The sequence below is a fragment of the Jatropha curcas genome, chromosome 6 (assembly GCF_041381405.1).
Source record: "Jatropha curcas cultivar XTBG-Jc1 chromosome 6, XTBG_Jcur_1.0, whole genome shotgun sequence".
NCBI lineage: Eukaryota > Viridiplantae > Streptophyta > Magnoliopsida > Malpighiales > Euphorbiaceae > Jatropha > Jatropha curcas.
In genome coordinates, this window is record NC_143156.1 from 29,883,019 (window position 1) to 29,910,263 (window position 27,245).

Genomic DNA, 27,245 nt, shown 5'->3' on the forward strand with positions numbered 1-27,245 from the left:
ATGGAGTGCTTAGTGTCGACTTCCATGGCTGGTGGACGGAGATCGTAGTGAGCAAGAGAGGGGAGGATGTCGCGCGAGGAAGAAGAAGAAGGAAAGAAAAGAAGGAGGGAAAGGAAAAGAAAAGAGAAAAGGAAAGAAAGTGGCTTCTAGACCATTCTGGTTCGATTTGAACCGGTTTGGTCTGATTTAATGGTTTGGTCTCATTTTGTTTGGTTTTCGAGTTTTTCACTCGGTTTTCAGATAATTCGTGGGGTTTTCGACAATTCAAATTGATTTCCGGGTCCGGTTCGATTTATTTAATTATTTTAGTTGGGTCATAAAACATTTCTTCAATTTACTTTCTAATAATACAAACAATAATAATAACACTAAGTTAATTCAGGATAATTAGTTTATATAGTAGCATTCCATTTTATTTCATCAAAATTTCCGGACAGTCTGTTTATTGGGCTTGGGCCCAATTCAAATTTGGGCTCAAGTTAAACTTGCTCAGTCTTAACAACCCATACTATCAAAAATTCGGATTTTTGATTTAATAAAAATTCCAAAGTTTTGAAAATAAAATTTCGGGGTATTTCAGGGAGCCTTCATCTAGTTATTTTAAAATTATTAATCCCTTTTATAAGTTTGTGAATTTAGAAATTTTTTCTGCAAATGATTAAGTAGTTTGATAGTGAACAAATATATCACATTTATTATTATGTATTATATATAATATTAATACACTAATTCAAATTAATTATATAATTAAATAACGAGCATTATTAGGATAATAAGAAAATAATAAAAGATAAATTTTGTTACTATGAAAAAAATGATGAAAATGATAATTTGAGATACAATTTTGTATATAGTATTAGTATTTTTTTCAATATTATATTAGAGAAAGAGATATGACATTATACAGTAAAATCTCTATAAATTAATAAGGTTGAGACTATGAAATTTTATTAATATAGAGAATATTAATTAATAAAAAATTTATAGTTATTTAAAATATCTTTTTTTTAGATTATTTTAAAATCTTTAATTAATTTTTTTATTTATATAATATATTAAAATAAAAAATAATATACGTCATAATATATAAAAATAATTATATTCTTAATAGTCATTTTATATTTTAACAGTACCACTATTAAAATTTTATTAAACACAAACAATAATGAGCTAACTGCTATCAGTCATTAGTCACCAGTTATTAACAATCATTATTAATTGTTACTAATTATCAGTAATTAGTTGTTGTGAATCTTTCAATGAAATGAGCATAAAACTTTTTACAACTTTCAATAATTGCACATAATTTTTATGAAAGAGAGATTAGAAAAAATTATAAAATTGATTAATTCTTTTAAAGTGGGAAAATACTTTCAACTTTACATGCTATTGTATTATATTTTTTAACTATCAAGTGGAATTAATATTTAACTTTCATTTTAGGATAAAAAGTTAAAATTAAGATAAAATTATAAGTCATAAAGTTTAAAATAGAGTTGCTTATTACGTAAATCTTAAATTGAAAATTTTTAATTTATCATTTTAAGTGGTGAGTGCATCTTTGTATGGATACATATTAATATTAAAATTTGATAATTAACGACTGAGGAAACTGTTTTCTACGTATTCTGAGCGAATTTGTACATGTACATGTCGTTTTCGCATTGTCCACGGCTGACGACAACTTTTCTAATTTGCATGACCCCACAGGCCCACACAATCACGTGCATCCTCTCCTCTCCATAATCAAAATATACAGAGAGGCCAGAGCTGATATCTCCTTCCCTTTCCTCTCGTTAACCGTATCAACAATGGAGAGGCCATTAGTCGAATTATCAGAAACAGAGGTCCGCTTAGACTTTATGCTCAATTCCAAATGCCGAGCCAACGTCACTCTCCGGTCACTCTCCGCCACCACCGCAATCGCCTTCAAAGTGCAAACCTCATCGCCGCACAAGTTCCTAGTTAATCCACCTGCTGGGCTTATCCCTCCTTTATCTTTCACCACTTTCCAAATCATTCTCAAACCCCAAGCCCAACTTCCTCCCTCTTTCCCTCGTTCTCCGTCCGATCGTTTTCTCATCAAAACGGCGCCATTTGTTCCTAACTCTCCCGATTCCACTCACCCTGATTCTCTCAACTCGTGGCTCTCTTCACTTCCTCGTGGGTCAACTCAGGATTTTAAGCTTAAGGTTGCCTTTGTAGGTCCCTTTCTTCTCCACCAAGCTGTCATCTGCGGAGATATCGACTCGGTCAAGAATATAATAAAAAGGCAGAGGTCGATTCTTGCTGAGTTGCCGCCGAGAGAGGCTGAGTCCCTCCTCCGAGCTGCCACCGAGTTGGCTGACCCGGAGGATATGGTGAATTTGCTGCTTGAAGCTGGGTTGACGATTGACGCACGTGCGAAAGCAGATAACGTGGGTGGTTTTTATGAAGTGGATACAAAGTGGCAATCCAAGGGTTGGAGTGAGTTACACGTGGCTATCGCATTTGATCGGACGGAGGATGCTTTGCATCTGTTAGACAGGGTTGGCCCGTTGGATTTCAGAGATAAAGAGGGAAGGACACCGTTACATTTGGCGGCAAGTAGGGGAAATATCCAGTGCGCTAGGACGTTGGTGGAATCGGGCGCAGATAAGGATGCTAAGAGCAAAGATGGTAGAACTGCACTGTGCAGAGCAGCGGCTAATGGTGACCACAAGATGGTGGAGCTGCTAATTGAGATGGGTGCGGACCCCACAATTGCTGATGATCGTGGCCGTTCAGCCTTTGATGTTGCTCGCGACAAGGGACATGTAAGTTTGTGACAGAACGTTACCGTCCACCTAAAACATTAATTTAAAAAAAAAAAAGAGTTAAATTAATTAAAAAATCTCTGCAAATTACTAGTTAGTTATAAACGTGAAACGACCTTGTCCTTTGATTATTTTCTATTAATAGTAGTGTTAATTGTGACATTGCTTTGCAATGTAGGAAGAGATTGTGGAGATCCTGGAACGAGGAGAAACAGTGTTAATGGCAGCAAGGCGCGACGACTTGGAGCACCTTCAATCTTTATTACAGAAAGGTGCAAGCACAAACTACTGCGATCAATATGGTTTAACAGCCTTGCACGCAGCAGCTTTTAAAGGACACAAGAACATAGTGTCAATGCTAGTTGAATTTGGGGTAGATTTAGAATGCCAGGACAATGAAGGCCATGTCCCTCTCCATTTGGCCGTGGAGGGTGGCAGTTTAGAGACTGTTGAGGAGTTAGTTAACAGAGGAGCTAATCTTAATGCCAAGAGCAACAATGGTGCCACCCCACTCTACATGGCTAAAACAATTGGCTATAATGACATCTCAGAGTTTCTTGTAAGCAGGGGAGCTTCCTCTTCTCCTTCTTCCTCTTTATCTTCCTCATTTTAATTTTTATGTTATATATAATAAAGATAGTCTAGTGATTCTATACATGAGCTAAATAATAAAGATGCCACTACTAAAACTCCGAAGTCTTGATTAGTGCAGTGTGTAGATCAAATGGTTTTTTTGGTGAAAATTTATTTTTCATATTATCTGCAGAACCATGTAGTTGACGGGCGTCGAATCCGCCAAAAATAATTAACCTGCTCCCCTACAAAATAAAACTTGTAAATATGGTGAGAAGGATCGAACCCTAGGGATTAGCTTTGTCGAAAATAGACCAAAACTGAAAATAAAATTAAAAATAGATATTGAAACGGGGGAATTTAATAATCGAACTAAACGAATTAAAATTAAATCAAAGAAATAAATGCAATAAAATTAAAAATTGAACCTGAACAATTGATAGAAAATTCAGCCAAGGCATACCGCGGATCGAAAATTTGATTCGAGTGATCATTGATTCAAGATTAATTCCTTAATTCATATTACAGACAAGTTATAGCCAGAAAGAACGTCAACCCAACCAATTCTACCGTAGGAATAGGTTGCTAAGATACGATCTAATAACAACCCCTAATCAACTAGCAATCCTAAGTACGACGAAGGATTTAACTGTTAACCGCTTTAAAATCTAATAGAACCCTGTCCAGATTAACAGAAACTACGAGCATCCATTTAAATCTGATTATATTCTTTCTTAATACAACCTAGAAAGTTCTACCCAATTAAGTTATATTAATTACTACTGCATCAACCTAACCAAACAATTACGGATTTGATTACGCCGAATAGCTATGGAAATTTCTACCAAACAACATAACGGGCCCTGTTAAATCATTCAATAGAATTTCGCTAGGGGATATATTTTCCCAATAAATCACAGAAAGGATATAAATGCAATAGAATAAAGAAATTTAATTAAGTTCAATATAATCTCACAATCGAAATCAAACTTCTACCTTGGTTTAGCCTTAACTGAACAGAACGTTTAGCCACACATGACTATGGAAGAAAACATCCTCACAAGAATTGAAAGTTCGGTAGAAATCTCTCAAAAAATTCTGTCAAATTCGTCACAACCCAAGGGAGGCGAAAGATAATCCACAAAAAGACCTAATTTCGACTTAAATAGCCCCTAGAAGGTGGGGTCCACTAATACAATAAAAATACCCACTAAAACCTGTGTCTAATATCATCCTGTGGCTGTAAAACGTGCTGGAATTAGTTGAAGAAGTCGTGACCAGCCAATAATGTCACAATCAGTCCGCTGGTCTGATTTCCTGCTTAGTCTTGCCCAAGGCTAAGAGCCTAACAACTTGCATTTGTGTTCCAAAATTCCAGCAGCTCCTTCCTTGCTCCAAAACATTTCAATTGTGCTCCTTTTTGCTTCATTCATATCAAATCCAACTTTTCCTAGCATAAAAACAATAAATCAAGTTAAACCACTCTTTTAAGCACAAAATGACACCAAATCAACACAAATATAACAATAAAAGAAAATTGGATTTGCAAGTTATCAAATTTCCCCACACTTATCCCATGCTTGTCCTCAAGCATGACTTAGAATTCGACATCTATTCTATATAGGAGATCACAACTTCACAACGAAACTCGATTCAACATATGCAAAAACCGCAAACAACGCAACATGGCAATTGGATATCAAACCGTCGAAATCATCCCATCATCGTGAACTCAATCGAAAAAGGTTACACTAAGAATTCTGAAAACACTCACGCACACATACGAAGCTTGAATCAACAAATGTTTTATCGAGCAATAATCAAAGCATATAAAATACATTTTCGTAGCTTCAAGAAAACAAGATAATGAACAACCATAAGCTCTCCTCGCGGTTCCCTCTCCACTAATGTAGGACAAGTCTCAACTAAGGATCATCAGGTCTTTTATATGGGTTAGGCTAGGGTAATGGTTACAAAAGAAAAGGATAATGTAAGGCTAGAGAGTAACAAGAAAATAAGTCTTTCACATTAAGTTCAAAGAGCAATGCACGTTATTAACTTTAATGTTTAGATGGCAACAAATGCAACTTCACAAAACAAAACATAACATTGTAGCCTTTCCCTCTATTTTTCTTTTTTTTTTTTTATTTTATTGCTGCTGTTTATTTATTCTTTCTTCCTTTCTTTTTTTTTTCTTTTTTCTTTTTTTTTTTATTTCTTTTCTGATTTTCTTTTCCTTTTTTTTTTCGACATCACAACGACTAATTACATATAAGTCGCTATGACTATTTATTCCAAAACACAAACATAAACACGAAACAAAAATGCATTCGCGCCAAAACTTGAAACTTAAACATGCATGCTCAACAACGATTAAAAAGAGTATTTCCTTGTTCAAAGGTGGTGGGCAAAGAGCTTTTTGTGTTATATGGTTATATTGGGGGTTATGAAAAGAATTTGGAAACACGCATTTAGCATGCTTCGTTGGCTAGAAGGGGTAAGAAGGATGGTAACGTCAAGGTGGGAAAACGTAGAATTTTTTTTTTTTTTTTAGATCGACCAAAGAATGCCTAGATCATTTCCAAAGTCGAGACTCACCTAGGATTTCGCCTCAAGGGAACGTAGAAGAGAGTTCTAGTGTTCGGAAGCTATCCTAAAATTTTTTTTTTTTTCAACGATTGCTCTCAAAAACACTTATCAAAAGAGGCTAAGTTTCGAAAACCCGATTTGAGAATTCAAAGTGTAAACAATTTAAACCAAGATTCACGAGTGCAATGACGGTCAATTTCAAGTTATGGTTTTCGCTTGCTAAGTCTTGTCGTCTAGGGCTCTCACAATAGTCAGACCAAGTTTCAAAAGCAAAGTTATCCTCTCTAGATATCCTATAAATTCTAAATCATGTTTAAAGACACAATTAAGTCCCAGAGTAATCCCAAATGCAGCTCAAAAATAAAAAATTTTACTCAAAATATTCATGGGATAAGTGGTAAATAAAAACTCTAGGAGCATTTTTACAAAACAGTCAAAACCGGTCAAGTTTCATACCAAATATGCACATGGCAGCAGCATAAACATAAGCAAGTACTAAGAACAACACATGGCAGTAAAATTAAAAATTTCAGCAAAGATGGTCACATTCCCCTCCCCACACTTACTCCACACATTGTCCTCAATGTGGACTCAAGGCTTAAAATGTAAATAAAAGGTAAAGTTGAAGGAAACTGCCCTGTTGTGAAGGAAACTGCCCTGTTCTAGCCATTAAGAATATTGCTCTTGCTCATCCTGAAATGCAACTGAAAACACAAAAACACAACCAAAAGAAAAACAAAAGAACAAAATGCAAACCAAATGGTTGTTAGTCTGCAAATGTTATTCAGCTTTCTATTACCTCAAAGATGTTAACCAAGCAAAGAGCCAGCAAAGCAAAATCAGTTCAACTTAATAAACAATTATGCTCAACTATCAATCAAATTTCCAATACTGAACATGGCATTAAAACAACATAGCAAAACAGGCAAGCAAACTTAGTTCAAACAATGACAACAGATTCTAAGTTTTAAGAGCTCATATTCAAAATACTAATTTTAAACCCAATAAATTGATCCCAAATCGCATTGAACACTGAATTTAGTCAATAAAAGCCTAGAATTAAACCCAACTCATAATATTCAGCGATCGAACTCCACTCAGTTATCAATTCCAACTCCAATTTAAACAAAATTCGAATTATCAACAAGCAAGAAAATTATAAAAACGTCCCCTTCAGCAAGTATTGCAAAGTTAAACAATAAAACCCAATAAAAACTTGCGAAACAACAAAACCCATAAATCATAATGTGCTCAAATAACTTCAGCCAACAATCTATAATATAGCTAAGTTCTTCCCTAATTCAAATTCAGCAACAATTGATTAACTAAAAAAAAAAACCCAATTGAAATCAATGACAATGCAGTAAATTGGAGCACAGACACTATCTTAAATCACGATTTCTATTCTAATAGGAAGTAAATTAATACCTGTTGCTGAAGTTGGCACGGAGAGGAATCAGATGAGGAAGGAAGACGCTGCTGTTGGGTTTTGCGTCGCGCTGTAGAGTGACGTAGGATTGGGCTAAGGACGAAAAGAAAGTCTGTTTGGGTTTTAGATCGTCGATCGGAGTGACAAAATTCTTGTCGTCGTTCTTCAGAACTCTTGCCGTCGTTCAAGACTCGCAGCCAACGCAGATTTCGTCCAAAGAGCGCCTGCTGCCCCTGTTGTGCCTGCTGCCCCTGTTTGGGTTCTCTTATTCTCTCTTTTTTTTTTTTTTTTTGTTTTCTTTTCAGTTGCCGCACAAATATAACCAGTTATTATTATTATTATTATTATTTTTACCCAGTATAATAACAAAGTAGCTGAATAAAAAATAAAAAATAAAAAAAAGTCAAATATACCCTCTTGCTAAAATGAATAAACTCTCTATACTCACCCCAATGAACACAATAAAATACAAAATAAAACAATTTTAACCATGCCATTTAAAAACCCCATAGAAGCTTTGCTCTAGACTCTTGAACCCAGAAAAACACAGTGTCCCCAGGTTAGGGACGACACCCTTCATGAAAAAATTTTTTTTTTTTTTCAAAAAAAAAAAAAAAAAAAAAAATTAAGAAGAAAAAAAAAAAATGAAAATTCACCCAGCTGGGTTGCCTCCCAGTAAGCGCTTGATTTTAACGTCTCCGGCTAGACTTTCTTGAGCTAATCAGCTGTACTCCCCAGGCTCTTCGAGCCTCAAATTCTCCGATTGAGTAGCTCCAAAACCTTCATAAAATGGCTTCAATCGATGCCCATTCACTTTAAAAATTTTATTGGTCTCTAGACTTTGAATTTCCACTACACCATGAGCAAAAACATTAGTAACAACAAATGGACCAGTCCATCTGGACCTTAACTTACCAGGAAATAATTTGAGTTTAGAATGAAATAATAGAACTTTTTGACCAACTACAAAGCTCTTCCTGGATATCATGCCATCATGGAAAGCCTTAGTCTTCTCTTTGTATATTCTGGAGCTTTCATAAGCTTCATTGCGAATTTCCTCAAGCTCTTGCAATTGTAATTTTCGGTTATCACCAGCTTCACCATACTGCATATTGCAGCGCTGAATAGCCCAAAATGCGCGGTGCTCCAACTCGACAGGCAAATGACATGGTTTGCCATAAACTAAGCGATAAGGTGACATTCCTATCGGTGTCTTATACGCTGTCCTATAAGCCCATAAAGCGTCGTCCAGCCTGACGCTCCAATCTTTTCTATTAGGACTCACAGTTTTTTCCAGTATAGACTTCACTTCCCTATTCGAAACTTCTGCTTGTCCACTTGTCTGCGGGTGGTAGGCTGTAGAGACACGATGCGTAATACCATACTTTTTGAACAGATTCTCCATAATCTTGTTACAGAAATGAGTTCCTCGATCACTTATAATTGCTCTTGGAAGTCCGAACCGAGAGAAGATATGGCTCTTGACAAAATTCACTACTGTCTTCGCATCATCAGTCCGGGTTGCCTTAGCTTCAACCCATTTGGACACGTAATCCACTGCCAACAATATATAGCTGTTCCCGAATGATGATGGGAATGGCCCCATAAAATCTATACCCCACACATCAAAAATCTCACAAATAAGAATAGAGGTAAGGGGCATCTGATCTCTACGACTCAAATTACCTGTCTTCTGGCAATTTTCGCAAGATTTGCAATAAATGTACGAGTCTTTAAACATTGATGGCCAGAAAAGTCCACACTCCAGAATCTTGCGAGCTGTTCGTTGAGGACCAAAATGACCTCCACAAGCTGATGAATGGCAGAATTTCAGAATGGATGGCACTTCCACATCCATAACACATCTTCTAATCACCTGGTCAGAACAAAACTTCCACAAGTATGGATCATCCCAAACAAAATACTTAGCATCTCTCTTGATTTTATCTTTTGCAGCTCTAGTTAAATTTTCCGGTAAAGTACCTGCAACTAAATAATTCACTATATCAGCATACCATGGAACAACTTTTTGGAAGCTAAAGAGTTGCTCATCTGGAAAATCATCGTCCAATGGTGACGGCTTTTCATTCAAAATCAACCGGCTAAGGTGATCAGCAACAAGATTCTCGGACCCCTTTTTATCTCTTATCTCTATATCAAACTCTTGAAGCAAAAGAATCCAACGAATCAAACGGGGCTTGGAATCCTTCTTCTTTAACAAATACCTCAATGCTGCATGGTCAGAGAAAACTATCACCTTTGTTCCTAACAAATACGACCTGAACTTCTCCAAAGCAAACACGATCGCCAAAAGCTCTTTCTCTGTGGTAGAGTAGTTGCATTGGGCATTGTCCAGCGTTCTTGATGCATAGTATATGACATGAGGATTCTTCTCAATACGCTGTCCAAGAACAGCCCCTACAGCATAGTTACTCGCATCGCACATAATCTCGAAAGGATAGTTCCAATTCGGTGGTTGGACTATTGGAGCAGAAATGAGCTTCTCCTTCAACATATCAAACGCTTCTCTACACTCCCCATTGAACACAAAAGGCACATCTTTTTGCAAAAGCTTGCAAAGCGGTTGAGCTATCTTTGAAAAATCCTTAATAAAGCGTCTGTAGAAACCTGCATGGCCAAGGAAAGAACGAATCTCCCGCACACTTGCAGGGTAAGGTAAGGATTTAATTACATCAATTTTAGCTTTGTCAACCTCAATGCCTCTTGATGAAACAATGTGTCCTAGAATCAAACCTTGGTCCACCATAAAATGGCATTTTTCATAATTTAGCACTAGGTTTGATTCGATACACCTCTTTAAGACTTTTGTAAGGTTAGTTAAGCATTCATCAAAACAATTACCATAGACAGTAAAATCATCCATAAATACCTCAATAATCTCCTCTACAAAATCTGAAAATATACTAACCATACACCTTTGGAATGTGGCTGGTGCGTTGCAAAGACCAAACGGCATCCGTCGATAAGCAAATGTACCAAAAGGGCAAGTGAAAGTCGTCTTCTCTTGGTCTTCGGGTGCCACTGGTATTTGAAAGAAGCCTGAAAAACCATCAAGACAACAATAATGAGAACGACCAGCTAATCTTTCCAACATTTGGTCAATAAATGGAAGTGGGAAGTGATCTTTTCTTGTGGCTGCATTTAACTTCCTGTAATCTATGCACATCCTCCACCCATTTTGAACTCTTGTAGGAACCAACTCTCCTTCAGCATTCTCCACTACAGTAATTCCTGTCTTCTTAGGCACTACCTGTACGGGGCTTACCCATTTGCTATCAGAAATCGGGTAAATCATACCAGCATCTAACAACTTCAGTATTTCCTTCTTCACCACCTCCATCATAGGTGGATTCAACCTCCTTTGAGCTTCTCTTGTGGGTTTGCTTCCTTCTTCTAGAAGAATCTTATGCATACAAGTTGATGGACTCAACCCTTTAATATCTGCTATTGTCCATCCTATGGCCTCTTTATGCTCCCTAAGAACTTGAACCAAGCACTCTTCTTCAACCTCACTAAGTTTGCTTGAGATGATAACAGGCAGTGTGTCTCCATTCCCCAAAAATGCATATTTTAAGTGGCCGGGCAGCGGTTTCAACTCTAACTTGGGTGCCTGCAAAACAGATGGTAAAAGCTTCTCATGGTGAGAAGGCAAAACAATATGGCTGTGGCTGCTTGTTAGGGGCTGATTTGTCTCCATCTCACACACAATTTCCTGTACATTTTCATTAACCAAGAAGGTTTCCTCAATCTCTTTAATACTGTCCATATTAATATTCCTGCAAAGCACTAAATCAAGCTCGTCAACAGCATTTAATTCAAACATTTCTTGTGCTAAAGGATCAATTGCATCAATAGAACAAATACTAGACACATCACTAGGGTACTTCATAGCCTCATAAACATTAAATTCGACTTTCTCACCATCGAACTCCATAGATAATGTGCCTTCATAAGCATCAATTTTTGTCCTTGCAGTGCGGAGAAAAGGTCTCCCAAGCAATAAATCAGCTACAGTCGAGGATTTATCATCCTCCATATTAAGTACATAAAAATCTGCTGGAAAAATTAAATCACCAACCTGAACCAAAACATCTTCTAGCAATCCCACGGGATACACTATAGACCTGTCTGCCAATTGAATAATAATACGCGTTTCTTTCAAGGGACAACCCTTGAAAGATGAGTAGATAGATAAAGGCATGACATTTATAGAAGCTCCTAAATCACACATAGATCTCTTAATCCCTACATTGCCTATTTTACAAGGAATAGCAAACATACCTCGATCTTTACACTTTGGTGGGAGTCTCTTCCTTTGAATCATGGCGGAGCAAACTTCACCCATCTCTACCTTCTCAACACTATCTACCTTCCTTTTGTTGGTACAAAGTTCCTTGAGAAACTTTGCGTACTTCGGTATTTGCTTAATAGCATCCAATAATGGAATATTCACCTCCACCTTGCGAAAGGTCTCCAAAATGTCTTTCTCTTCACTTTCCTTCCTTGTTTTAACCAATCTCTCGGGAAAAGGAGGCTGAACAGTAAAGGTTTGGGGCTGCCGTACTTCAGGCTGTTCGGAAGGCCCATTTCGGTGAATTTCTACCTCCTTTTCAGCTTCTTCCTTAGAACTGCTGCTGCCTTTTTTAGGGGCTGCTGTGTTTAGCTCTTTACCACTCCTCAAAGTGATCGCACTTGCATTTTCCCTTGGGTTTACCACCGTTTGGGAAGGAAGCTTCCCTTGTGTTTCCAATCTACTCAAGGAAGATGCAAGTTGACTAATTTGTTGTTCCATATTCTGCATTCCCTTTCTTGTTTCTTGCTGGAATTCTTGTTGAGAAGTGGCAAGTGACCTCACAATATCTTCCAATGGTATTTTTGGGGGAGGAGCTTGTTGAGGAGGTGGTCTAGCTGGTTGGTATCCTTGGAAATTTTGGTAGTGGCTTCCATAGCTAAGATTAGGATGATTCTTCCAATTACTATTGAAGGTGTTACCCATCGGTCTTTGGGGCTGCCCGAAATATCCTCCCATAGCGTTAACTTGCTCTTGATCACCATACCATGATGGACATGTGTCAGTTGGGTGATCGCTGCAACATACCTCGCACACACTTCTCTTCACAGGTTGCCCTGCAGCAATAGATTTAACAATAGAGGTTAGTTCATTCAGTTGAGACTGAATGGAAGAATCACATACCTGATATAGCTTCCTGGAGGGTTCTTCAACTTGGCCAAATTGTTGTGAATTGGCGGCCATAGTGGAAATAATTTCTCTTGCTGCGAGTGGAGTCTTGTTAACAAGTGCTCCCCCACTAGCTGCATCAACCATCTTTCTTTCCATGTCAAGCATCCCTTCATAAAAGTACTGTATTAGGGACTGTTCAGACATCCCATGTTGCGGGCAGGCTGCACATAACTTCTTGAATCTCTCCCAATAGTCATAAAGACTCTCTCCAGCCTTTTGTCTAACCCCACAAATTTCTCTTCGTATGATGGCTGCCCTAGAAGCGGGAAAATACTTGTCCAAGAATGCTCGGGCCATATCAGGCCATGTGGTGATGGAACCTGGAGGTAGATTAAGCAACCACTCCTTAGCAGCATCTTTAAGAGAGAATGGGAATGCTCTCAACTTAATTTGCTCTTCAGTTACCCCCTGCGGTCTCATGCTAGAACAAACTCCATGGAATTCCTTCAAGTGATTATGCGGGTTTTCAGTCTTTATTCCATGGAAAGCCGGAAGTTGATGAATCAGACCCGATTTAAGCTCAAATGGCACTTCCAACTCCGGGTAAGTAATACACATAGGCTGCTGCTCTACAAGGGCAGCCTGTAGCTCTCGAACAGTGCGGTTTTCAGCCATAACTTCCTCTTGGTCAATTTCTGCAAGAATCTCTTCCTGCTCTAGACTTTCTTCTTTGGTTTCAGCTGTAAAATCAAGGTGACCAGCTGCTGGACTTTCCGGTTCAGTTCCGGAAATCGATTCGGCCCACTTTCGCTCTTTCGCTTGTCTCCTTAGTGAGCGGGCTGTTTTCTCTATCTCAGGATCAAATAATATTGGCAAATTTTCAGACCTGGTCATTCAAAAAGACAACAAACAGTAAAGTTAACTAGTCCCCGGCAACGGCGCCAAAATTTGACGGGCGTCGAATCCGCCAAAAATAATTAACCTGCTCCCCTACAAAATAAAACTTGTAAATATGGTGAGAAGGATCGAACCCTAGGGATTAGCTTTGTCGAAAATAGACCAAAACTGAAAATAAAATTAAAAATAGATATTGAAACGGGGGAATTTAATAATCGAACTAAACGAATTAAAATTAAATCAAAGAAATAAATGCAATAAAATTAAAAATTGAACCTGAACAATTGATAGAAAATTCAGCCAAGGCATACCGCGGATCGAAAATTTGATTCGAGTGATCATTGATTCAAGATTAATTCCTTAATTCATATTACAGACAAGTTATAGCCAGAAAGAACGTCAACCCAACCAATTCTACCGTAGGAATAGGTTGCTAAGATACGATCTAATAACAACCCCTAATCAACTAGCAATCCTAAGTACGACGAAGGATTTAACTGTTAACCGCTTTAAAATCTAATAGAACCCTGTCCAGATTAACAGAAACTACGAGCATCCATTTAAATCTGATTATATTCTTTCTTAATACAACCTAGAAAGTTCTACCCAATTAAGTTATATTAATTACTACTGCATCAACCTAACCAAACAATTACGGATTTGATTACGCCGAATAGCTATGGAAATTTCTACCAAACAACATAACGGGCCCTGTTAAATCATTCAATAGAATTTCGCTAGGGGATATATTTTCCCAATAAATCACAGAAAGGATATAAATGCAATAGAATAAAGAAATTTAATTAAGTTCAATATAATCTCACAATCGAAATCAAACTTCTACCTTGGTTTAGCCTTAACTGAACAGAACGTTTAGCCACACATGACTATGGAAGAAAACATCCTCACAAGAATTGAAAGTTCGGTAGAAATCTCTCAAAAAATTCTGTCAAATTCGTCACAACCCAAGGGAGGCGAAAGATAATCCACAAAAAGACCTAATTTCGACTTAAATAGCCCCTAGAAGGTGGGGTCCACTAATACAATAAAAATACCCACTAAAACCTGTGTCTAATATCATCCTGTGGCTGTAAAACGTGCTGGAATTAGTTGAAGAAGTCGTGACCAGCCAATAATGTCACAATCAGTCCGCTGGTCTGATTTCCTGCTTAGTCTTGCCCAAGGCTAAGAGCCTAACAACTTGCATTTGTGTTCCAAAATTCCAGCAGCTCCTTCCTTGCTCCAAAACATTTCAATTGTGCTCCTTTTTGCTTCATTCATATCAAATCCAACTTTTCCTAGCATAAAAACAATAAATCAAGTTAAACCACTCTTTTAAGCACAAAATGACACCAAATCAACACAAATATAACAATAAAAGAAAATTGGATTTGCAAGTTATCAGTAGTTTAGTAAGTTCATGATATTTGGATATAATTGTAAAGAAGTTGAATTAGGCAAGAGGAGCATATTGATGATGTTAATGTCTAGTGATGATTGAAAAGATTTTGAAAAATAAAATTTTACCATATGGATTTTGCAATTCGAAGCGTTATTTATTGTCTGGTAAAAATTCTATACTGAATGGTCAACTAAATGCCACATGCAGAATGGGGTTTCTCAAATGGCAGTATTCCATATCATACCGTAAATAAACAAAATGAACCTAACTATTTCTACTTTCTACTTCACACTATACATCTCTCCCAGTACAAATTTTTAACTGTTTTAAGAGACTTTGCAGCGTGCTTGTTAGGGAATGCATAATTCATGACCCATCTAGTGCACTTGTTTATATGTGAATACTTTTTTTATATTGGATAGTAGAAGAATGAGCCTAAAATATCAGAGCAAACTGTTGGTTTAGAAGAGCAGAAAATTAAGGAAGAGAAGGAAATTCTGCAGAAAAAGAAAAAGCTGCAGATTTTGTGAGTGTGAAGAAACAATTAATTTCTTATTAATTCCATTACAGCATAATGTAAACATTTATAGTAGAGCTAGTCTAAAGTTTGTTCACCAACCTTCCATAAGTCAAGGAAGGTTGTTCACCAAACCTACCTAAAAGCAAGGTAGTTCACCTACCTCTTGATTTCAACAAAATACAACAAAATCTAAATGACTTTAACAAAATACCTTCAAAAATTGTCAACAACACTTGCATCAATAGCTGTAGCTGTAACTTTAACACTCCTCCTTGATACAAGAGTTGAGACAAACACCAAGTCTATTCCTAAGAAATTCAAATCTTGGTTTTTGCAATGCCTTGGTGAAAATATCCGCTGTTTGGTCTTCAGAATTGCAATGAATAATCTGAATTTCATTTTCCTTTTCAGCTTCACGAATTGCATGATACTTGATTTTGATATGCTTGGTTTTTCCATGGAAGATTGGATTTTTAACCATAGCAACAGCTGATTTGTTGTCACAAAGTATTTTAGTTGGATTTTCTTGCTGAAAATTCAGATCAACTAATACCTTTCTCAACCATATAGCTTGGTTTACAGCAGCAGATGCTGCAACATACTCTGCTTCTGCAGTTGATTGAGCAACTGAAGCTTGCTTTCTTGTTCCCCAGCAAATGACAGCAGAACCAAGTGAAAAACAAAAACCAGTAGTACTCTTCATATCGTCCAATGAACCAGCCCAATCACTGTCAACAACACTTGCATCAATAGCTGTAGCTGTAACTTTAACACAAACACACACTTTCTTGCTCCAAAAAATGAAGACAATTCTCATTCTTCTTTGCTTCCTCTTCATAACTCCACTAACCTTAGTCTCTCCCTCAACTGGTTTCGACTTGCAAGAATCTCAAGAGTTCTTTGAAATTGTTCCTCCTCTACCATCAGATCATTTGACTCCGTCATGCTTCTCCCTGTGATAAATACCAGCTTCACCAACACCACAAAGTATCTCTTTTCTGCTGTTTACTCTCCACCCTCTGATTGCTTCCCTCCATGGACTTATGTCGTCCTTAATCTTCATGCTGGATGCAGCAATGACATGCCCTATCACATATTTGGCTTATGGCTTGGTGGTGTAGAGCTGCTTCGCACCAGCGCACCCAAGCTGACCACTAAAACATCAAGAAATCTGTGGGGAGTGAGAAAGGATATAACTAGGTACTCCTCTCTTCTCATGCAACCAAGCCTTGATCTCATAATGATGTTTCAAAGCAATGTTAATTATGTCCTTCTGTTGTTTACAATGTCTCATTCTCTCCTTGGCTTGTTGATGCAAATTTACACCTCTGGTTAGATAAACCTCGTCCAATGTCATAGCAAGGACTGTTGTTGCTCATAATCCCGCTTTCTCTTCGCAAAGCAGTGAAGAGTTCAAGCAGCTTGACGGGTCATTTCAGTTAAAAGGAAAGGGAAAGAGCGAATCAAAGGGATGGGTTATCTCTAGTTCAGGTAATCTAACCACCCTTATTCTGCAGTATTTCAGGTTCCAGAGCTTCATACAATTTGAAAAGAATGGTACTTACAAATTTGTTAAGCTGAAGACTGAGGTGCAAAAGGAATTGCAAGTGCCAAATGACAGAGAAGAGCTGCTTAATCGCATTGTTATTAAAAAAAAAAATTACCCTCTTAGCATAATCACTTCAACTCTAGAGGGAAAAATTCTAACGAATATTTCTCATGCTTTTAAGGAGAGTTGTTCTAATTGCAACAACCTGTCAAGCTTTATTGACAATAAACAGATATCTAATGGATGGTTACCAATTCCGGATCAGCAGCAGCCTAGTCTTGCTGGTGATGCAAGTACTGAACAGAGATTGAGATATGAAGATGGTTTCATCTGCTATTCCAGAGCTGTTACAGTTGTCAATGGCATCCTCTCTACAGATGATTTAAGCTATGGTTGCATTTCAAGTTCCTAAATTAGTATTACTACATACTACAACTACTACTAATATTATCATATATTATCCACTAATTGATCTTCATTAGTGTAGAAAGAATTAGTATTCTAAAATTTCTTGTTATGTTTAAGCAGAATTATCTTTTAAATATTGATATTAACAGTTAGATGTCCTATTTATTTATCATATTATATTTCTTTCTGCATTTTTTTTTAATTTGATTCGCAGTTTGGAATAAAGATTGAACTATATCAAACAAATTATTTGGGTCCCATATGTTACTTTTACATTTCTGTTTTTCATTTTTTCTTTTGAAAAATTCATGGTTATTTATGGTTCTTATCCATTTAGTTAACTAACTATATATGTAACATAACATACCAGGTAACAACCAGTATCCAATCCAATAGTAGAAATGGAGAAGCCTTCTCCTCTGCTTCTCCTCTTCCTCTTTTCTGCCATTTTTACACACACTAACTCTGAATCTCCAGATCACTACTTCAAGAATTTATCACCTACACTCAAAACCACTTTCTCTAAACCTAAATACAAAGAATACTTCGAACTCATTCGTCCTCTGCCGTTTGACCATTTGACTCCATCTTATGCTCACCATATCATCCACCACACGTTCGCCAACACCGTTAATCGTCCTCCGTACACCGTCCCATACGATCCTCCTACTGGTTGCCCTGCCCCTTGGCTCCGCGTGGCTCTCGAATTCCGCGCCAATTCCCGCGGCGACCAGTACGATCGCATCGCCGGATTGTGGCTGGGCGGGGCTGAGCTCCTGCGCACCAGTACGGCTGAGCCTACCGAGTCCGGTATCTACTGGTCTGTTCGAAAGGATATTACTCGTTACTCTTATCTCTTGAAACAGAGAAACCTTAATTTCAGTATCATGCTCGAAAACATCGTTAATGACGTTTACACCGGCGTTTACCATATCGACGTTACAATCTTCTACTACAAAGATACTACCGTTCGGGCTCCGTTAATGGGTAACAATTTCATAAGCCTTTTTACTAAAAAACAAGGCTTAATTAGAGAAGAAAGGTTGGCTAATGGTGTATACGAATCGCCAGCTGATTTGATAATTCCTATTTCTTCGTTTCATGATAGTAAAGGCCATTGGTTTAGAATCGAAGGAGAATCAGATGCTCATTTAAAGAAATTGAGATTCCCAAGCAACACACACAGAGCCATTTTAGAATTGTATGTGTCGTTTCATGGAAACGATGAATTTTGGTACTCTAATCCATCAAATACTTACATAAGAATGAATAATTTGACTACTTTGCGAGGAAATGGAGCATTTAGGGAGGTTTTTGTTACAATTGACGGAATGTTTGTGGATTCAGAAGTGCCATTTCCAGTAATTTTCACTGGTGGGATTAATCCTTTGTTTTGGGAACCTGCAGTTGCTATTGGTGCATTTGATCTGCCTACTTATGATTTCGATTTGACGCCATTTTTAGGGATTCTTTTGGATGGGAAGGATCATATGATTGGTGTTGGTGTTAGTGATAGCATTCCTTATTGGCTTGTTGATGCTAATTTGCATCTTTGGTTAGATACTGGGTTAGCAAGTGTAGAAGCAAAATCTGTTGTTTATGAAAATCCAGGTTCTTCCGTTAAACGTCAAGAAGAGTTCAGAATGCTTGATGGGTCTTTTGCAATCAAGGGGACGAGGAAAACACAACTTGTTGGTTGGATTAAATCGAGTTTAGGGAACTTTACTACTTCTGTTATGCATCAGTATAAGTTCAGGAGCTCAGTAAGGTTTGGGAAAAATGGGAATCATAAAAATGTCAAACAGAATCTGAAGTCGAAGAGAGAAGTTAAAGTGATGAATGAAATGGGTATATTGCTCAGTCGTGCGACTGTTAAAAGAAAGTATCCACTCAAAGTTGTCACTTTAAATCTGCCTGGAAAAAAGAAAGATACTTATAAGCTTATTACAAATGTTTCTCATGCTTTCTTTCACCAGTACTCAAAGGGAATGTTTTCAAGCTCTGTTAATAACAAACAGGTTGCTAATGGTTGGATGGAGGTTAAAGATCATGATGTTGTTGCAGGTGAAGCAGTCACTAACCAAACTTTAACTTGGAGAGATGATTCTGGCTGTTATGTTCGTTCTGTTGCTGCTATTGATGGCAGCCTCGTAAGAGACAATTCCACTTATGTTTGTCCATCTATTGTGTAATATTTATTTGATTGTGTTGATTTCTTTGTAGGCTGTTCTTTTGAAATCTGCAAATAATGTGTCTTCTTTATATGTTTTATTCCACATTCAATGCGGTGTAATTTCAGATTCTCTAATCCATTGCAAGGTTTCTTGCTTTAAATTTGGCTTTCTTGGTTGCGTTTCCATTAAACATCTAACATAGAGTCCTCTAGTCGTTATGCATTGATGTAAACTCAGAATTGTAATATGCAGAAGTATATGGAGTGCATTAAAACACTGCAAGTGCTTCTTTCACCTTTTGTAGTCATTTTACAGCTACTAAATTGTTACGCATTTGTTTCAGTAATGATAAGTATGTTTATATAATGTTATAATGTATTGTGCCTATGTGTTTGCTTCATTGCTTTCTTTACCCTGGAAATTCTTAATCTCCAGGTGCTTGCTTGGGGAAGGGCCATGACCCCAAAATTTTTTAAACTCCAAATTTGCACCCCATATCTTTTTATTTCTATTTTTTAAAAACATACACAATCGCTCTTCTGGAATTCTATTTTTATTTTTCACACCTCTTGTTTTAAAGTTTATTTCTGTTAGAAGCTGAGATGATTAGTAAGAGATGAGTTAACTTCTTGAGACTTGAGAACAAGTTTTTTGCTTATTCCTGTTAATTAGTTTAGAAGCTAATTGGAAATGCTACAGGTTTATTCTTGCACTGCACGGCCCTGAAAGCGATGTCAGGAGAGTGGGTGATCAATAGTTAAAACTTGTACTTGCTAATGCCAAAGATGCCCTCATATATGAAACTTCATTGAAATTGCATATTTTCTGGCTTCTTTAGGTTACAAGGTTTTATCTTTTGGATGAAAATTGTAGATGGAAGCACATCCACATGGAAGATGTATATGCCAACTGATGAGGATCAGAATGTTGATCCATTAGCTTGTCTGTATTTCTTTCTACTCTTTCTGGTTGATTCACTTTTATCATGCATTAGGTTTGTCTTTAGTTTCCTGATGGAAATAACTAATGTTTTAGAAAAATATATATATTATAATTTTTACTAATGTTATACTCCACTGCTCCAAAATTATCTGCTATTTTGAGAAGATCGAGGGGTATTAATTATTTTTTTGCAATTTCACTTTTATTTCTATTAAACAACAGTAATTACTTTTTACAATCTCCTTCCTTTTAATTTTCAGTGATAAATTAATAGGAAGCGAATTATTGAGATTGGATTAATTAGGTGAGACAAACGATCAATTATCAAATTAAGAAATAACTTGTTATAATCTAAGTGATTTAATTACTTTATTATTTACCCTATAAAAACCTTGATGATGACAAAAATGGACAGACAAAATATTATTTTTCCTTCTTTCTATATTAAAGGACAGTACTATTGGTTTTATTGTCTTTACTCTTTAGAGGATTAGTTACTTTAAAGCTAGGACAAAGTATTATTACCCGACAAAAAAAAACAAAGAGGAGTCAAAAGAATAGGATCATGAGGAAATAAAAACAATTTCTTTGTTGTTCCTATAACGAAATGCCTGATATGCATGTTAGTAAGCTTTACACTTCAACGGCTAATAAATAAAAGGAAAGATGAAAGAATAGACAGATTTTTAGATTTTTGCTTTCCTTCTCTCTTTGTTTACCTAATTTAAAAAAAAAAAAAAAAAAAAAAAAAAAAAAAAAAAAAAAAAACACTGCAAGCGGAAATATCATTTTTGCCAATGCTTTGATTCTGCAATCAGCTGGGACGCCAAAAACTTTTCTTGCAAATGAGATATTGTGATTTATACAGAGTAGTCGACCACCGGAGAGCACTGAATATCGACGTAAGCTTATGAATCATTTCCATGGTGTCTTGAATCACAACATATCCACCAGGTCGCACGATTCGATCCACCTCCACAACTACATCTACCATATCACATCTGAAAAAGGTTGAAATATTTGTAATTCTTACGTAAATTTAATGTCTAATTGAGGAAAGATTTTTGAAGTTTAAGTTCTATTATTATACCTTGGTGTTATGTGCTTGAAGAGGAAGCTTGAATGCAGTAGATCGTACGTTCGAGGATAGGTGCTAAATGATTCAGCCCAGTCATGATAAGTTCCGATTAACCCTCTATCAAAAATAATGGGCAGAGTATTTTCCATGTCCACGGGGACGACGTTCATTACCCAGTAAGGAAGATCAACTAATGCTGCTGCAAATCTGTAAAAGAAGAAAAAAATATCAATGCAGCTCATTGATAAAAATATACTTAACCATGAAAGTTATCAATTAAAAGTTGCCAGTTTGCCACTAACATTTTGAATGTTTATCATCCATCTAACACCTGAACATTGATTATGCTTCCTAGAATGCTTAAATTACTAAAATGGAAAAGTTATGACATGAGGTTGATTCATGAATAATCTTAGTAAGCATACAGTTCTGGAAACTAAAGCCAAACACATATAAATGCAGTAATCAATCTATTCGTAAATATGTAACTAGGTTGTTCTTCTATTTCAATAGTTACGAGCACATTTAAAAGCAATGTTGAAACTGAGAATAACAAATGAGCAAAGTCAGTGCAGCGTTATCAGACTAAATAAATCTTACCCTCCATAGCCAGCATTCATATCCATTATATTCCGCACGGTTGTCCAGTTTATCGCAGGTGCATTCAGATAAATATCAGATACGATAGTCGACCAATGTTTGGAATCACTCTGAAATGTTTTTATAGCATTTGGTTGGGTTGACAGGCTTGGAGGCACACTGTAAATTCTATCATGCCATCGTGCAGGCCAGCCGATGAGGCTATTGCTCTCATCAACTGGAAGCCTTGAAATGCATTTACTGAGAGGCTCATTCCTGCAAATACCAAAAAGGATCATTAAGCAATAATTAAGTAACTTTAAGTGATACACAGCGGACTGTATAATTAATGAGAAAAAGAGAAAGGAAGTCCAATTCTGTAAGATCTTCTACACCCTCATCTTTCTCTGATACTCATATATAGTCGCACAATAAGCATGCTAAAACAAGCCCAAAAATTATAGTGAAATAAAAAATATAAATTGTTCTAAGAGACCATTTTTGCAAAGCATACCATGGGACAGATTGCATATCGTTTTGATCACACAAAGGTGGCTCATGTACTTGGCGATTCTCATAGCATGAAGTTGAGATAGGCTTCTGATATATTACGAGCCCAATTCCTGTCGAATCTGTAGTCTTTGCCACTTCCTTCCAGCATATAGCACTTGTCACAATTACCATAGCTGCAAAAAACATAGAAGATAAGCATCTAACTTAGGTAATCTCCAAACAAAATCAATCAAGCTTTCATTTTCAACTCCCCTGCTGATGCAGCTGATATTCCAGCAACATAGATAAACAACAAAAACAGAACATGGACTATCCAATTCAATTATAAGCAAGTAAATGTATTTTAAGGTTTTGGGAAGAAGAGGGAGAGACGCAACGAAACAGACATGACATATAAAACCAGAGGGAGTGTCAGTTTACATTTCCAAACATTTTGATCTTTCTCATCCTCACGATATACAGGCGTAGCAGACCACACAAAGAAACCTCCAGGCCTGAGTATCCTATTGAGCTCCATTAGTGGTTTTCCACCTGCAATTCCACAAAGTATCAAACAGTGATTGGCTGATAAGGACAGAACGAATTTACCATTAATATAATACAAGATCTTTCAGGCTTAAAAGTTACAAAATAAAATACCATCACCATCCCAGTGAACCCTGCATCGTGCACAATGAATTAGATCAAATGCATTGTTAGGGTATGGCAGCTTTCGTGTGCCAATGACAGAAAGCATAGCAGGAATTCCTCGCTCCAGTGCAAATTGTATCTGAGCTTCATGTTCGTCCTTTGGAGCAAAGGACATGGTAATAACTTCTTTCTCTAGCAAATAGCCACCGAAGCTAGCAACTCCACAACCAACATCTAAAACTACCCTTGTGCGCTTTCCCCACTGAATGATTGGCAAAGTCTGCAGAATTATGAAGAAGAACAAAATCCGCTAAGTGCTTAACACAGACATATATAGGAACAAGACCTATCTCAATGATATATTATAAAAACAAGTACAATTTTGGGCCAGCATTCTGAATTATACCTTTTCAATGAAATCAATGTAATTAGTTACTCCATCCTTGAATTGAGTACCACCTCCTGGAAAAACAAAGTGATCACCCTCCTTTTGCACCCAATTTTGATCCTTCTTGTAATCAACAAGCTTAGGGTGAGGGACATTATTATACCAAATCTGGAACAGAAATAAGAACCACACCATCAACATTTTAACATTAGTATGGATGTGCATTATATTAGACAACATCAACAAAAAAAACTGAGGCCATAAGACAATATACTTCAGAGTTCAGAACCAATTAATCAAAAACAACTATTTAGATTTAATTTTGGAAAGATTGAACCCCTTACATGGAAAGGGTAAAATTTAAAATGGAAAGCAGCCCAACACACTTGACACCATTGCAAGGCATAAGAAGTATAAATGAAATTCTCATCAATCAACGATCCAAAATTACAACCTCGTTTTAAGCTTAAACAATCTAACAAACTCAGAAAAGCAATGAAACCCAGACCTAATCAAGTTGAAACAAAACCAAAACCAAAATCTTACCAACGAATCAATAATCTCACCATGTCCCTGCTCTTAGGCCATCGAATGGACGGCTTATACCCATCAGGAAGCGGCGGCAAACACCTTGGACTTGGTTTGGGACAATGTCTCTCCCTATGCTCCATATGCTTTCTTGAAGTAAGTTCTTTTAAAGCCTTAGAATTATCCAAACACGGTATATAATCAACCGCCACAGTTCCTTTACACAGAACCCACTTTATCTTCTTAATCTTATCTGCATCGTGATCAAAAACCGCACTACTCTTATCAAGAATTCTTTTCCCCTGGCCGGTATTAATGATGATGACAGAATCAGCGGAGGGTAGTGGTGGTGGGGCTAGAGAAGGATTGGAGAGTTGCGGTTGCGGTTGCTCTGGCGGGGAAGAAGATGGATTAGACTGTCTTTGGAGGTCAGAAAGAGAGAAGTAAGAGAAACGAGTGTCGTTTGTATACAGAAACAAAGTAGCACAAATGAGCAAAGCAAAGAAAGCGAAAATGAATGGGAATTTCTTTTCTTTGAGCAGATTTTGGACAGAGATCGCCATTTTACCTCTGTTTGCAATGAAATCTTGGAAGAGAAACGGCGAAAAAGAGAGAATTTATGGAAAATATGAATTGAAATGTTCAATCTAAAGTGAGATACTGAAAGAGACAAGTAAGAAAATATAAAAGGCCGAGCCTTTTTTACGAGCTTCTGCTTAGCAAAGCAAGTATTTTGGCGCAATCTGTGAACTAACTTTGTCGCGTACACTTTGACTATTTTTTTTATTTTTATTTTATTTTTCCGTAATAATTATGTTTTCTTATAATTGCAATTAAACTTCAATTAAGGTGTAGAAATATTCACTTTTAACACCAAAAGTACTTCGAGGAAATCTCTCTTCATCTTATGCATGGAAAATACTCCTACTGCACATTAAAAATAAAAATAAAAAATTAAAATAATCCAAGTGCACATTAAAAATAAAAATAAAATAAAATTGAAGTAGCCAAATTTTTTTATGGAGAATATATGTTATAAAACTTAAAGACTATCGAGCCTCAAAACATCAACAATACAATTAGAAGGTGAAACCGATCATTCCATCCAATCCGCCAGAGAATGAGATGCTCTAGCCAAACTATGAACCACCCCACTAGCAGATCTATGTGCAAAAACTACCTGCACAGTAGTAATCTCTGTGACTAGAGATTTACAATCATGCACAATAACCCCAAACCCACTAACATCTGCACTACGTACAACGAGCATTAATAGCTAAACAAACAACCTGAGCGTCTGTTTCTAGGAAAACATGAGACCAGCCATAGTGCTTAATCCAACTATGAGCCTCCCTTATTGCTAAAGCTTCTGCTACCTGCGGATGAAAGGCCCCTACAATCCTCTTAGCTCTCGCATGCAAAAAACTACCATCCGAATCACGTAATACCATTCCCATACCAATCGTTCCATCCCCAATCACAGCAGCATCCACATTAACCTTCCGCCATCCTGACTGTGATCGAGTCCAATGAGTACGAACAGTAGTTTGTGCGCGACCATTAACACAAACATGAGCATTAATCCAATCATTAAGCATTCTCCTAGCACGACCAGAAATTTGTTGCGGCGTCATCTATTTATTATTCCACACCACGTCATTACGATGCTGCCAAAGAGACCAACAGATCACCGCCAACAAAGTTGCCCCCTCCACTCTCGCCGGAACAAGAACTGCAGCAAGTCAGTCTTTGAAGTACGTCACAGACGGCACCACCCAACCCAAAGGAGATGCCTGTTGGATTTAATTTTCTATTGTGGGCTTAATATGTAAAATTAAATATGTACAGCAGTCCAATTGTAAAGTCAATTTCAAATGTGGTCTTGATTGTGAATAATTGACTATTGAGGTATCAACTAATTATAGATATTAAGTGTAGAGACCATTATATAATTCCTATTTCGTTAAAGGACCGAAATAGGAATTGTACTAACCCTACAGGTATATAAAGGTCGTGGTCCCCAGAGGAGTTGAATACGATTCAGTTTTACGTTCCTTTCGTACTGCTTCCGCAAAATCGATTCTTCAATTCTCTGGAAGGCTGCAAACCTAATTCTATACATCAAGATCGACGAACAACGATGTCAGGTACGCAACCTTTTCTTATTCAATCTATTTTGTTGAATCTAGTGGTTTGCACGATCTAGGTTATTATTGAATTATTTGAGATTAATTCTTACAAGTGGTATCAGAGCCTTGTGCATAATTGCTAGATTTTAGATTGGTTTTTCGTATTTTTTTTTATTTATTTGTTTACCCTACTGTTTATAGATTGAGGGTTTTGTTTAATAAAAAAAAAAATGTATATATATATTTTTGTTCTCACTGTTCTTCGGATTCCCAAGAACAGGTAAGAGATTTTGAACTAACGCCATTAACGATTAATTGTTCATTTGGTATTTTTTTTTTTTTCTTCTTTGCTGGCTGGATCTTGTTAAAAAAAAAAAAAAAAAAAAAAAAAAAAAAAAAAAAAAACCTCCATTGTTGGCGGCGGAAAGGGGCTGGAACCTGTTATTTTCCGTCCCTTATCGTTTTGTTTTTTAGGTTAGGGATGGAAAATAACAGTTAGGTCCCTGGAAAATTTCATATTAGATCCCTAATTTTATATTTTTTTCGTATTAGTCCCTTAATTTTCTGTAATTTCATATTGGTCCCTTAATTTTCTGTAACTTCAGATTAGGTCCTTTAATTTTCTGTAACTTCAGATTAAGTCCCTAAATTTTCTGTAACTTCAGATTAGGTCCCTAAATTTTCTGTAACTTCAGATTAGGCCCCTAATCTTCTGTTTTTCGTATTAGGCCCTTAAATTTCTGTTTTCTTTCGTTTAGACCCCAAACTTTATTTATTCAAATTTATTTAGTCCAATTTTATAACTTAGTCTCTAATTTAGTGACTTAAAGACTAGATTATAATTTTTTTTTTTGGACTAAATAATTTTAGATTATTAAATATTTAGACAATCAATTCATTTAATTGCAATTGTTTTGTT

General features: G+C 36.7%; 5 protein-coding genes, 1 non-coding gene and 1 pseudogene across 6 annotated transcripts; 4 read left to right on the forward strand and 3 right to left on the reverse strand.

The window, feature by feature from the left end:
* Positions 1 to 1,761: 1,761 nt before the first annotated feature.
* On the forward strand, positions 1,762 to 3,484 carry LOC105645796 (protein VAPYRIN-LIKE). The gene is made up of 2 exons (XM_012231499.4): positions 1,762 to 2,795; positions 2,974 to 3,484. The coding sequence occupies exons 1-2, from the start codon at positions 1,812 to 1,814 to the stop codon at positions 3,406 to 3,408; spliced, it is 1,419 nt and encodes a 472-aa protein (XP_012086889.1). The 5' UTR covers positions 1,762 to 1,811; the 3' UTR covers positions 3,409 to 3,484.
* An 812-nt stretch (positions 3,485 to 4,296) lies between these two features.
* LOC149495922 (uncharacterized) lies at positions 4,297 to 14,906 on the reverse strand. Its single transcript, XM_089723281.1, has 2 exons — positions 7,386 to 14,906; positions 4,297 to 6,661 (listed from the first exon to the last, which is right to left on the reverse strand). The coding sequence occupies exon 1, from the start codon at positions 13,481 to 13,483 to the stop codon at positions 8,108 to 8,110; it is 5,376 nt and encodes a 1,791-aa protein (XP_089579407.1). The 5' UTR covers positions 13,484 to 14,906; the 3' UTR covers positions 4,297 to 6,661; positions 7,386 to 8,107.
* Positions 12,792 to 12,898, forward strand: LOC149495923 (small nucleolar RNA R71). The gene has a single exon (XR_016321526.1). It is a non-coding gene; the product is annotated as a small nucleolar RNA R71 (small nucleolar RNA).
* A 1,279-nt stretch (positions 14,907 to 16,185) lies between the features above and the next one.
* Positions 16,186 to 17,414, forward strand: LOC105648733 (peptide-N4-(N-acetyl-beta-glucosaminyl)asparagine amidase A-like; annotated as a pseudogene).
* A 309-nt stretch (positions 17,415 to 17,723) lies between these two features.
* LOC105645787 (peptide-N4-(N-acetyl-beta-glucosaminyl)asparagine amidase A) lies at positions 17,724 to 19,699 on the forward strand. The gene has a single exon (XM_012231486.4). It carries the CDS (start codon positions 17,767 to 17,769, stop codon positions 19,555 to 19,557), a length of 1,791 nt encoding a protein of 596 aa, XP_012086876.1. The 5' UTR covers positions 17,724 to 17,766; the 3' UTR covers positions 19,558 to 19,699.
* A 1,348-nt stretch (positions 19,700 to 21,047) lies between these two features.
* Positions 21,048 to 24,874, reverse strand: LOC105645781 (S-adenosyl-L-methionine-dependent methyltransferases superfamily protein). Its single transcript, XM_012231473.4, has 8 exons — positions 24,236 to 24,874; positions 23,688 to 23,837; positions 23,291 to 23,561; positions 23,072 to 23,182; positions 22,653 to 22,824; positions 22,160 to 22,414; positions 21,572 to 21,766; positions 21,048 to 21,482 (listed from the first exon to the last, which is right to left on the reverse strand). The coding sequence occupies exons 1-8, from the start codon at positions 24,758 to 24,760 to the stop codon at positions 21,296 to 21,298; spliced, it is 1,866 nt and encodes a 621-aa protein (XP_012086863.1). The 5' UTR covers positions 24,761 to 24,874; the 3' UTR covers positions 21,048 to 21,295.
* A 419-nt stretch (positions 24,875 to 25,293) lies between these two features.
* LOC149495924 (uncharacterized) lies at positions 25,294 to 25,831 on the reverse strand. Its single transcript, XM_089723282.1, has 2 exons — positions 25,487 to 25,831; positions 25,294 to 25,377 (listed from the first exon to the last, which is right to left on the reverse strand). The coding sequence occupies exons 1-2, from the start codon at positions 25,829 to 25,831 to the stop codon at positions 25,294 to 25,296; spliced, it is 429 nt and encodes a 142-aa protein (XP_089579408.1).
* Between the last annotated feature and the right edge of the window lie 1,414 nt (positions 25,832 to 27,245).